This window comes from Salvelinus fontinalis, chromosome 32, assembly GCF_029448725.1.
Source record: "Salvelinus fontinalis isolate EN_2023a chromosome 32, ASM2944872v1, whole genome shotgun sequence".
NCBI classification, from domain to species: Eukaryota; Metazoa; Chordata; class Actinopteri; order Salmoniformes; family Salmonidae; genus Salvelinus; species Salvelinus fontinalis.
This window is the reverse complement of record NC_074696.1, coordinates 29,471,096-29,483,857: the sequence shown is the minus strand read 5'-3', so window position 1 is coordinate 29,483,857 and position 12,762 is coordinate 29,471,096. Positions and strand designations below refer to the sequence as shown.

The following is a 12,762-nucleotide window of genomic DNA, read 5'->3' as shown; positions in this document are numbered from 1 at the left end:
CTCCCCGATTGCAGTTCCTAGGGCTTCCACTAGATGTCAACAGTCTCTAGAAAGAGTTTCAGGCTGGTTTTTGGAAAAATGAGGGAGAAGTTGTAGTTTTTCTAAGTGGCTCCCATTTTGGCCGTAGTGTTTCCAAGCGCGTGGAGGAAAGCGTGTTCTTTGTTATTTATCTCCGGTAAAGACAATAACGATTCTCCGTCTTAAATTTGATCATTTATTTGCATATTAGGGTATCTAAGGTTTGATTATAAAGGTTGATTGACTTGTTTGGATAAGTTTATTGGTAACGTTTGGAATTCATTTTGTATGCATTTTGAAGGAGGGAAACCGGTGGATTATTGAATGAAGCGTGCCAGCTAAACTTAGTTTTTATGGATATAAAGAAGGACTTAATCGAACAAAAGGACCATTTGTAATGTAACAGACCTTTTGGAGTGCCAACAGAAGAAAATCTTCAAAGGTAAGGCATATATCATATCTCTATTTCTGATTTACGTGTCACAACTGCCTGGTTGAAATATGGTTTGTCATGCATTTGTGTGCGGGGCGCTGTCCTCAGATAATCGAATGGTTTGCTTTCGCCGTAAAGCCTTTTTGAAATATGACACCTTGGCTGGATTAACAAGAAGTTAAGCTTAATTTTGATGTATAACACATATATTTTCAAGAATGTTAAATATTTGAATTTAGTATATTTGAATTTCGCACTCTGCAATTTCACCGGATGTTGGCCAGGTGGGACGCTACCGTCCCACGTATCCATAAGATTAAACCTGCGCTGTCCTCTCTCTCTCTCTCCACAACAGACCTGAGAGGAACACAATGGCCGCAGTGTAATGGCAGGGCCAAGCAGGGAAGTGGGCATCCAAACAAGAAACCCAACTGGGTCTGAGACTTTGTCTGAGACAGGGACTCTTGTTTTAACATGGGGATTAGGGACTAGCAGTCAATGGATCTAATAGAGGCCTGAAAAATCAGGGCATTATTCACAAGGCCGTGCATATGTTGAGGACACAGTTGATAGGTTCAGGGACAGAGTTGGCAAAGTTCAACAAGCCCTAGAGATGAATAATGGCTTGTGGTTGTCTGGGACTCATGAACTCTGGGTTGAATCTGTGCATCCGTACGTGTGTGTTTGTGCCAAATAACAGATGTAATTTTATTAGGTCTCCCTGTAGTCTTTTTCATTATTTTCTCTTGCCCAAAGAGAGCTCTGGAAGGTGAAGATAGTGGAGAGAGTCTCTCTCTCTCTCTCCCCCTCTCCCTCCCTCTCTCTCCAAGTGCTGCTGTTCAAATGACTATGAAATATATTACATTATATTGCAGGAGCACATTGTCCTCAAACTCATGGGAGGACCTTGCAATTTGGAGGTTTCCAAACGCAGCCAATTTCATACTCATAAAATATATTGTACTGTAACCTTGCTCGCTCTCTTTCTCTCTGTCTCCCTGTCTTTCTCTCTTTCTCTCCTCTCTCATGGGTGAAGAACTGCTGTGAGCAATGTTTCATTGTCTCTCGCTCTCTCCTCTCTCTCATGGGTCAAAAACTGCTGTGAGCAATGTTTCATTGCATAGTACATTTTCTCTGACCTACATCTTCAATCCATCTAGGGGAAATGTATATTAAAATGTGCTTAATCCACTGTTGTATTCAGGAACATGGTAAGAGAAAAAACAAGCAAAATAATTCCACCATTTCGCTGGTGGCCATGACTCTGACTGACTGATTAATTTTTTATCTGTTTTCATTTAAAAGGCTTATCTTCCATTTAGTTATGCTGATCCTGCTTATTTTGCAAGTCAATGTGTGTTTTTTAGCCCTCTTACTGTATTTAATAACTGGAGGCAGGATAACTTAGTGTACCCAGCACACAATCATAGTGTACCCAGCACACAATTATACAATACTTATATGCCTACTTAAAGCTACTCAGTGAGGAAAGTATAGTCGGTTATACAACCTTGATTATATAACAGTATTTTTTATATCTATCAAACAACTGTAAAATTGCCAATCAATGAATTGGGTCCTGCCACTTAAATTGGATCCGATTCCACTACTCAATACATGGTTATGTAGGTTAGGCACTGCATTGACCACTACTGGGTCCAACACTCTGGGTTTCATGTCAATTACAATGCATGCTAGGTAATAAAGTCCACTCACTGTCCTCCTCGGTCTGGAAGGTGACCTCTCTGCTCATCTTCTTGCCCTAGACTATAACTTTACAATGCATGTTGGGTAATAGAGTCCACTTACTGTCCTCCTCAGTTTGAAAGGTGACCTCTCTGCTCTCCTTCTTGCCTTCTGGGTTTTCCAGCGCCAGCCGGACGTGGACGGATCGGAACGGGGGCAGGTCCCTCAGGGTGAAGTGTGATTGGTTCCTCTCCACAGAGAGACACTCCCTCACTGTGGCGTTGTTCCCTGCGCTGCCCCCTGCAGGCGTGGAGTAGCGGTAGCAGAGAGAGACAGAGTAGGTATGGCAGCGCGTCAGGTTGTAGCCCAGAGGTTCCCACTGTAAGGTTAGTTGACGAGGCTGAATCTCCGTCGCTGTGAGGCCTCGCAACGCACGCATGGGCTCTGATGGAGAGATGGAGGGAGGAGAGATGGAGGGGGAGATGGAAGGGAAGAGGGGTGGGTGGGAGAGCGAGCCAGAGGCAGAGAAAGAGACAGAGAGAGAGACAGAGAAAGAAAGACAGTGTGAGATGGAGTGATGAAGAAAAATAGAAAGATAAGGAGAAATAGACAGACGGTTGGTTAGATGATTACTTTCTAAACTCACCACAGGAAGCTGGATAAAGATTAAAAACACCCTGGAGAGACTGGGAAGAAGGGAGGAGGAGGGAGAGATGTACAACAATAACACATTATTAATATAATCTCACGCATCCTTTAATTCTTACAGAGCACAGGCTGCTCAGCTCCAGATCCAAAGGCGATGCCCTATTAGCTGAGATGATGGGATATGGAACTTGCTAATTACTGATGCCATGTGTGAGACTGGGGTGACGGATCCCTGTGTCCCTGTCATGACTGCAGTCACAGATGCTGCTAAGGTAGAACCTATTCCCTCCAATAGTGCACTACTGGGACCTGGTCAAAAGGAGAGCACTATATGCCATTTGGGATGAAGATGAGAACCCCATTAGGAAGGCTGCTATATGAAATCATGGCTCATTATTAGATTAATCACACTACCACCCACCCAGGCTGCCCTTCCCGTCTCTGTCTGTTTGTCTGTCCAGCAGCACACCCCCTCGCAGCCCACACAAACACCACGGCAGCCGACAGACACCCAGGCCCACAGACTCAGGTTGATGAGACTAATCAAAGGGACAAGCCAGGGGCGGGAGAGAGAGGAGGGTGGACAGAGGGGTGGATGGCGTGGAGGGGTATATCAGACTGGCTGTCAGCCCCCTTCTGGGCTCTGCTGGCTCCAGCTCATCTCCTCTCTCCCTCCATCTTCCTCCTTTTCCCTCGTCTTAAACCATGTCAGTGAGCTAACAGAGAGGACATCTTCTCACCAGGGGTCAACTGTTGTTATGAACACAATCAGCCTCGCTCTACTCCGACCTATAGGTCACACGGTGTTACAGATACAATCACAGCGTCAGGAGGGAGAGGAAGGAAGGAGGGATGGATGGAGGAGAGGTCTGGTAGTGCCAGTTGGACCCATCATTGAGTCACTGTCATGGGTTAAGAGAGGCTAAAGCCTCTGACGTTTATAGGAAGAAGCTGGGTGATACACATCTATGCCCCAGGGGGAGAGATGGAGGGAGGGAACGGTCTAGTTGTGTCATGTCAGGGGAAAAAATCTGCCTGTTTCCAATTTGCCCAATGTGCCTCCCCAAAAGACCAAAGATTGCAGCCAGAGATGTTGTACTCTTCTTTGTTCTCCTGCAATGAGTGAGGTAAACTGGTGACATGTCTGAAATACACACTGAAGAATTACTTAGTAGAATATCGGATGTTAATATTAAAATACTAGTGTGAGTATTCATTTTTGCTAGCTAGCTAGCTTATCTAGGCTATTCCAGTCAAGACAGGCACTGTTATATGGGATGATTAATAACTTGGCTGCTACAAGTTAGGTAGTCTGGCTGTAGCCAAGTAGCATCTCTCTCTCTGCCTCCATCTACTCGCTCCCATTTCACCGGCACGGAACCTCCACAGCTGTAGCAATTTAGCCTCAGCCTCTCCCTCACACAGCATTGCTCAGGTTAAAAACGTAACTTTAAAAACACATGTATTTCGAATATCCGACAAAAATTAATGACACTATTCGAATAGTGAAATTATTTCACAACCCCAATTGCTATTCTACATCAGTTAAAACTTGAGAAGGATTCATCAAAAGCCTTCTTTCCAGTGACGTAGGTGTATTAAAACATATTCTAAAAAAGCCCCAGATTAACTGAAGGTGATTGGATGAACTTGTTTTTCAGGCAAGGGCTGCTGTCATTTCCTGTTTCTAGCCCAAAACGTTCTGTGCTGGACAGGAAGAGGGGATATGAGACAGCTTGATCTAGAGCATGAGTGTCCAATCCAGCCAGCTGGTAGTTATATATATTTTACTCTATATTTATTTTATTTCATATATCTACACAGTGCATTTGGAAAGTATTCTGACTCTTTGACTTTTTTCACATTTTGTTACTTTTACAGCCTTATTCTAAAATTAAATTTAAAAAAATATATTTCCTCAATATACTCACAATACCCCATAATAACAAAGCAAAAACTGTTTTGGGAAAATTTTGCAAATGTGTAACAGTATAACTTTCGTCCGTCCCCTCGCCCCGGGCTCAAACCAGGCACCCTCTGCACACATCAACAACAGTCACCCACAAAGCATCATTACCCATCGCGCCACAAAAGCCCCGGCCCTTGCAGAGCAAGGGGAACAACTACTTCAGGTCTCAGAGCGAGTGACGTCACCGATTGAAACGCTATTAGCACGCACCACCGCTAGCCACCACCGCTAGCTAACTAGCTAGCCATTTCACATCGGTCACACTCACTCCCCTTTCGACATCCTCCTTTTCCGCAGCAACCAGTGATACAGTTCACGGCACCAATGTAACAGTATAACTTTCGTCCGTCCCCTCGCCCCGACCCGGGCGCGAACCAAGGACCCTCTGCACACATCAACAACAGTCACCCACAAAGCCGCGGCTTTTGTGGCGCGATGGGTAACGATGCTTTGTGGGTGACTGTTGTTGATGTGTGCAGAGGGTCCCTTGCAGATCAAGGGGAACAACTACTTCAGGTCTCAGAGCGAGTGACGTCACCGATTGAAATGCTATTAGCGCGCACCACCGCTAACTAGCTAGCCATTTCACATCGGTTACAAATGTATACTTAAAAAAAAACTGAAATATAACAGTTACATAAGTATTCAGACCCTTTACTCACTACTTTGTTGAAGAACCTTCGGCAGTGATTACAGCATTGAGGTTTCTGGGGAATGACGCTACAAGCTTAGCACACCTGTATTTGGGGAGTTTTTCACATTCTTCTCTGCAGATATTCTCAAGGTTGGTTGGGGAGCATCGCTGCACAGCTATTTCCAGGTCTGTCCGGAGTTGTTTGATGGGGTTCAAATCCAGGCTCTGGCTGTGCCACTCAAGGACATTCAGAGACTTTTCCCAAAGCCACTCCTGCGTTGTCTTGGCTGTGTGCTTAGGGTCGTTGTCCTGTTGGAAGGTGAACTTTCGCCCCAGTGAACTTTCGCCCCAGTCTGTGGTCCTAAGCACTCTGGGGCAGGTTTTCATCAAGGTTCATCTTTCCCTCGATCCTGACTCTTCTCCCAGTCCCTGTTGCTGAAAAAGATCCCCACAGCATGACACTGCCCCCAAAATGCTTCACTGTAGGGATCGTGTCAGGTTTCCTCCAGATGTGATGCATGGCATTCAGTCCAAATAGTTAAATCTTGGTTTCATCAGACCAGAGAATCTTGAATCTAGCTCTACAGACAATTCATTCAACCTCATGCCTTGGCCATTTTTTTACACCTTTATTTAACTAGGCAAGTCAGTTAAGAACAAATTCTTATTTTTAATGACAGCCTAGGAACAGTTGGTTAACTGCCTTGTTCAGGGGCAGAATGACAGATTTTTACCTTGTCAGCTCAGGGATTCAATCGTGCAACATTTCAGTTACTAGTCCAACGCTCTAACCACTAGGCTACCTGCCACCCCATACACTGTCAACTATGGGAGCTTATATATACAGGTGTGTGCCTTTACATCTCAAGAATGATCAATGGAAACAGGATGGACCTGAGCTAAATTTCAAGCCTCATAGCAAAGACTCTGAATTCTTATGTAAATAAGGTATTTCTGTTTTGGATTTTTTATTCATTTGCAAACATTTCTAAAAACCTGTTTTCGCTTTGGCATTATGGGGTATTGTGTGTAGATTGATGAGGAAAATGTTTTTATTTAATCATTTTAGAATAAGGCTGTAATGTAACAAAATGTGGAAAAAGTCAAGGGGTCTGAATAGTTTCCGATTGCACTGTATATACTTACAATACCAGTCAAAACTTTGGATACTCATTCAAGGGTTTTTCTTCATTTTTACCATTTTCTACATTGCAAAATAATAGTAAAGACATCAAAACTATGAAATAACACATATGAAATCATGTAGTAACAAAAAAAGTGTTAAACAAATCCAAATATATTTCCTATTTGAGATTCTTCAAGGTAGCCACCCTTTGCCTTGATGACAGCTTTGCACACTATTGAGATTGTCTCAACCAGCTTCATGAGGAATGCTTTTCCAACAGTCTTTAAGGAGTTCCCACATATGCTGAGCACTTGTTGGCTGCTTTTCCTTCACTCTGCAGTCCAAAAAAAACTATTCTCAATTGGGTTGAGGTCAGGTGATTATGGAGGCCAGGCCATCTGATGTAGCACTCCATCACTCTCCTTCTTGGTCAAATATTCCTAACACAGCCTGGAGGTGTGTCTTGGGTCATTGTCCTGTTGAAAAACAAATGATAGTCCCACTAAGAACAAACCAGATGGGATGGCGTCTCATTGCAGAATGCTGTGGTAGCCATGCAGGTTAAGTGTGCCATGAATTCTAAATAAATCACTGACAGTGTAATCAGCAAAGCACCTCCACACCATCACGCCTCCTCCTCCATTCTTCACAGTGGGAAGTGCACATGTCTCACAAAGCCACAGTGGTTGGAACCAAAAATCTTAAATTTGGACTAATCAGAACAAAGGACACAATTCCACCGGTCTAATGTCCGTTGCTCGTGTTTCTTGGCCCAAGCCAAGTCTCTTCTTCTTATTGTTGTCCATTAGTAGTGATTTCTTTTCTTTGCAGCAATTCGAACATGAAGGCCTGATTCACGTAGTCTCCTCTGAACAGTTGATGTGGAGATGTGTGTCACTTGAACTCTGTGAAGCATTTATTTGGGCTGTAATTTCTGAGTCTGGTAACTCTCTAATGAACATCCTCTGCAGCAGACGTAACTCTGGGGCTTCCTTTCCTGTGTCTGTCCTCATGAGAGCCAGTTTCATCATAGCGCTTTATGGTTTTTGCGACCGCACTTGAAGAAACTTTCAAAGTTCTTGAAATTTTCCGCATTGACTGACCATGTCTTAAAGTAACGATGGACTGTCATTCTCTTTGTGGCCGTGATTGGGAGTCTCATCGGGCGGCGCACAATTGGCCCAGCGTCGTCCGGGTTTGACCGGTGTAGGCCGTCTGGTAAATAAAAATTTGTTCTTAACTGACTTGCCTAGTTAAATAAAGGTTAAATAAATAAAAACGTTTAAAACCTGAGCTGTTCTTGCCATAATATGGACTTGGTCTTTTACCAAATAGGGCTATCTTTTGTATACCACCCCTACCTTGTCACAACACAACTGATTGGCTCAAACACATTAAGAAAATCTCTTTGCAATTGGTGTCCCTTCCACGGGACGGTTGAGCTAACATAGGATAATGCGATTAGCATGAGATTGTAAGTAACAAGAACATTTCCCAGGACATAGACTTATCTGATATTGTCAGAAAGCTTAAATTCGTGTTAATCTAACTGCACTGTCCAATTTACAGTAGCTATTACAGTGAAATAATACCATGCTATTGTTTGCGGAGAGTGCACAATTTTGATCATGAAAAGCTATTAATAAACAAATTAGGCACATTTGGGCAGTCTTGATACAACATTTTAAACAGAAATTCAATGTTTCATTGAATCAGTCTAAAACTTTGCACATACACTTGCATTTCTCTTGCATTTCAAAGATGATGGCACAAAAAATACAAAAGAATGGTTCGTTTTTTCTTTGTATTGTCTTTTACCAGATCTATTGTGTTATATTCTCTTACATTTCCACAAACTTTAAAGTATTTCCTTTAAAATGGTACCAAGAATATGCATATCCTTGCTTCAGGGCCTGAGCTACAGGCAGTTTGATTTGAGTATGTCATTTTAGGCAAAAATTGGAAAAAAAGGGGCGGTTAAGGAGGTTAAAAAGAAATTCCACAAATTAACTTTTAACAAGGCACACCTGTTAATCGAAATGCATTCCAGGTGACTACCTCATGAAGCTGGTTGAGAGAATGCCAAGAGTGTGCAAAGTTGTCATCAAGGCAAAGGGTGGCTGGCTACTTTGAAGAATTAAATATAAAATATATTTTAATGTGTTTAACACTTTTTTGGTTACTACATTATTACATATGTGGTATTCTACGTTATAGAATAATAGTGAAGACATCAAAACTATGAAATAACACATACGGAATCATGTAACAAAATAAAGTGTGTAAAAAAATCTAAATATATTTCAGCCAATCAGTGGTGTTGTGACAATGTAGGGTTGGTATACAGAAGATAGCCCTATTTGATAAAATGCCAAGTCCATATTATGGCAAGAACAGCTCAAATAAGCAAAGAGAAACGACAGTCCGTTATTACTTTAAGACATGAAGGTCAGTCAATGCGGAAAATTTCAAGAACTTTGAAAGTGCTCAGCATACAGTATGTGGGAACTCCTTCAAGACTGTTGGAAAAGCATTCCAGATGACTACCTCATGAGGCTGGTTGAGACAATGCCAAGAGTGTGAAAAGCTGTCATCAAGGCATAGGGTGGCTACTTTGAAGAATATAAAATATAAAATATATTTTGATTTGTTTAGCACTTTTTTGGTTACTACATGATTCCATATGTGTTATTTCATAGTTTTGATGTCCTCACATCATTCAATGTAGAAAATAGTATAAATAAAGAAAAACCCTTGAATGAGTAGGTGTGTCCAAATATTTGATTGGTACTGTATATTAGACAACAAACTCAATATGCTTTAAAATATACTTTAAAATGTATTACATTCATGACTGTTCAGCTTGCTAATAATCACATTGAAAATTCCCAAAACAATGGATAGAGGACTATTTTGGTCAAATTTTGACAGCAAGGAAATATAACCAATATCCAATGCGTCCCTCCGGACCTCGTTGAAGACCGAATGTGGCCCCCGGGGCAAAAGGAGTTTGACACCCCTGATCTAGAGCATGTAGTGTCACAGGGGTTCTCTGCTCTCTCTTCCCAGAGATCGAGGCTCACATCTGGGCATGGGGAGCAGACTGGAGGTGGGCGACTGGAGCCTCATGACAGGAGGGATCACAGACTATGATAGATGACAAGGCGCCATGTCGGTCCACTTGACACATCTACAGAGAGCTGTTTCATAAAGATGAGCACTGAGTTCTGGGGAGGGTAAGTGCAGATAAGTGCAGATAAGTGTGTGTGTGTGTGTGTGTGTGTGTGTGTGTGTGTGTGTGTGTGTGTGTGTGTGTGTGTGTGTGTGTGTGTGTGTGTGTGTGTGTGTGTGTGTGTGTGTGTGTGTGTGTGTGTGTGTGTGTGTGTGTGTGCGAGAGGGGGAGTGTAGTACATGTAAGTAGGCTGCAGGTTGTTCATTCTACTGTATAATTACTTTTTTTGTATTTTTTTATTTAACCTTTATTTAACTAGGCAAGTCAGTTAAGAACAAACTCTTATTTGTGTACCTGTCCATGCATACACACCGGCTTCTAAAGAGGTACCTACATATATATCAGCCACTGAGCACTATAATCCACACACACATCCTCTCAACCGGTGGACAGCAGGCCATTAGAGTATGTGTTTGTATGTTGTTGTCCTGGTGTTATGGAGGATGTTATTATAGGTGATCTCTCAGTGCCGTTCCTGAACGGATGAATAACGTTGAAGGAATGGAATAGAAAGGAGTAGAGTAGAACAGAATAGAACAGAAGCTAGGTTTGGGTTTAGACCTGTTCAGCCCCCTTAACTCACCTGCACACTTGGTCCTGCTGACCAGGGGGGGTCCAGGCGCCCCTGTGCCTCCCTCCCCTGGTCGGGTCAGTAAAACACTGATACGGTACTCTGTGTCCGGCTCCAGATGCCACACCTTACAATAGAGTAGAGGAGAAACATGTTTTCTATTATTTAGCAAAGACATGAATAGCATTTAAAATAAAATCAACGGTGATGTTTTTGTAATTGAGAGTTATTTAATAACAACCGTTTTTAAATAAGAACTTGTAATAATTCTTAACAATCAATGATTTTGCATGCATGCATATACACACACACACACACACACACACACACCTTATAAGTGAGAGAGCCAACGCCATGTGTCTCCGACCATGGTGATTGGCTGGCGCGGTACTCGATCTCGCGACGGATCACGGGGCCGTCTCCCACGATGGAGTTTGTGTTGAGTTGGATGATCAGGTAGGTGGGGCCAGCCCGGAGCAGCTGGGGTGGAGCGATGGGGGTGGGGGGCACTGCCAGGGTGAAGGGGGAGAGGAGCGGGTACAGTGTTATACAGAAGAGTTTTGAGTGACTGAGTGAGTGCATGCAGGAGTGTAGTGGAGGGTTACATTAAAACAAAATTTTAACCCTCTGGTACAGTGTGATGTTGTCATTTACAGTAGTATAACCTTTTATCTAACACAATATACAGTTAACGAGACAACTGAGACAATGCCCTAGTATTACTGTGTCTACAGTCTGTCAACTTACAGTCTGTCAACTCCTCGTTTCTATCAGCAATGACATATAATGATAGAAACCCTAATCTATGTGAATTCTGCTCATTATAAAAACACCATCAGTTGCTGTCAAATGAACAGAGATACAAATGAAATACAATGATCCATAGTTGTACGGTTGTTTACCAGTGAGACTAATTAACACAGTACAATACAGACACGTACAGTCCATCATCACTTTATGAATTTTTACAGAACGCAAAAAAAAAAAAAAGTCAGAATTTCAATAGAATAAGCAATAACTATCTTCTCTCGCACAGACAAAAAGGGAAGTCAAGGGTTTTTCATGTTTCGCACGTTTCTTGTTTTATAATTTCCCTAGTGTTATTTCTGCTCGGCTAGAGCGTTGACTCACACAATCTTTTAATCACTTTCAGATTATGATTTCCGAGAGGCACTTGAAGGGAAGGGAATGTTTAATTTTCACCATAATGAACGTGAATTATTTGCATGAGTGATTGCGTGAGTAAAGCTGCCTGTCCTTTCAGCGTTAGACAAAGAGACACATACACACACACACACACACACAACCCTCATCAAGCGAGGACACCTCATTACAGCAACATGTAGAGGGAAAAACATTGTTTACACAATGACACAGAGTAAATGACATAGATGTAAGAATACATCGCTTCCACAATATACAGGAGAGATATGAGAGACATTTTGTTAGTTCAGAACATATTTCCAATGTAAACTCGGCAAAAAAAGAAACGTCCCTTTTTCAGGACCCTGTCTTTCAAAGATAATTCGCAAAAATCCAAATAATTTCACAGATCTTCATTGTAAAGTGTTTAAACACTGTTTCCCATGCTTGTTCAATGAACCATAAACAATTAATGAACATGCACCTGAGGAACGGTGCATTAAGACACTAACAGCTTACAGACGGTAGGCAATTAAGGTCACAGTTATGAAAACTTAGGACACTAAAAAAGGCCTTTCTACTGACTCTGAAAAACACCTAAAGAAAGATACCCAGGGTCCCTGCTCATCTGCGTGAACATGCCTTCGGCATGTTGCAAGGAGGCATGAGGACTGCAGATGTGGCCAGGGAAATATATTGCACTGTCTGTACTGTGAGACACCTAAGACAGCACTACAAGGAGACAGGATGGACAGTTGATCGTCCTCGCAGTGGCAGACCACGTGTAACAACACCTGCACAGGATCGGTACCTCCGAACATCACACCTGTGGGACAGATACAGGATGGCAACAACAACTGCCCGAGTTACACCAGGAACACACAATCCCTCCATCAGTGCTCAGACTGTCCTCAATAGGCTGAGAGAGGCTGGACTGAGGGCTTGTAGACCTGTTGTAAGGCAGTCGCGGTCTTGTCTCACCAGGGGTGATGGTCGGATTCGCGTTTATCGTCGAAGGAATAAGCGTTAAACCAAGGCCTGTACCCTGGAGTGGGATCGATTTGGAGGTGGAGGGTCCGTCATGGTCTGGGGCGATGTGTCACAGCATCATTGGACTGACCTTGTTGTCATTGCAGGCCATCTCAACGCTGTGTGTTACAGGGAGGACATCCTCCTCCCTCATGTGGTACCCTTCCTGCAGGCTCATCCTGACATGACCCTCCAGCATGACAAAGCCACCAGCCATACTGCTCGTTCTGTGAATGATTTCCTGCAAGACAGGAATGTCAGTGTTCTGCCATG

At 42.9% G+C, this 12,762-nt stretch overlaps 1 protein-coding gene across 6 annotated transcripts in view; it reads right to left on the bottom strand.

Annotated features, from left to right (window-relative positions):
- LOC129831048 (receptor-type tyrosine-protein phosphatase U-like) overlaps positions 1-12,762 on the bottom strand; it is a 295,005-nt gene that overhangs the window by 74,388 nt on the left and 207,855 nt on the right. For all 6 annotated transcript variants that reach the window (XM_055894045.1, XM_055894046.1, XM_055894047.1 and 3 more), the window contains exons 7-9: positions 10,648-10,826; positions 10,330-10,444; positions 2,261-2,581 (exon numbers count right to left, since the gene is read on the bottom strand). In XM_055894045.1, the coding sequence (XP_055750020.1) occupies positions 2,261-2,581; positions 10,330-10,444; positions 10,648-10,826 (615 nt within the window). The remainder of the gene's footprint in view (positions 1-2,260; positions 2,582-10,329; positions 10,445-10,647; positions 10,827-12,762) is intronic.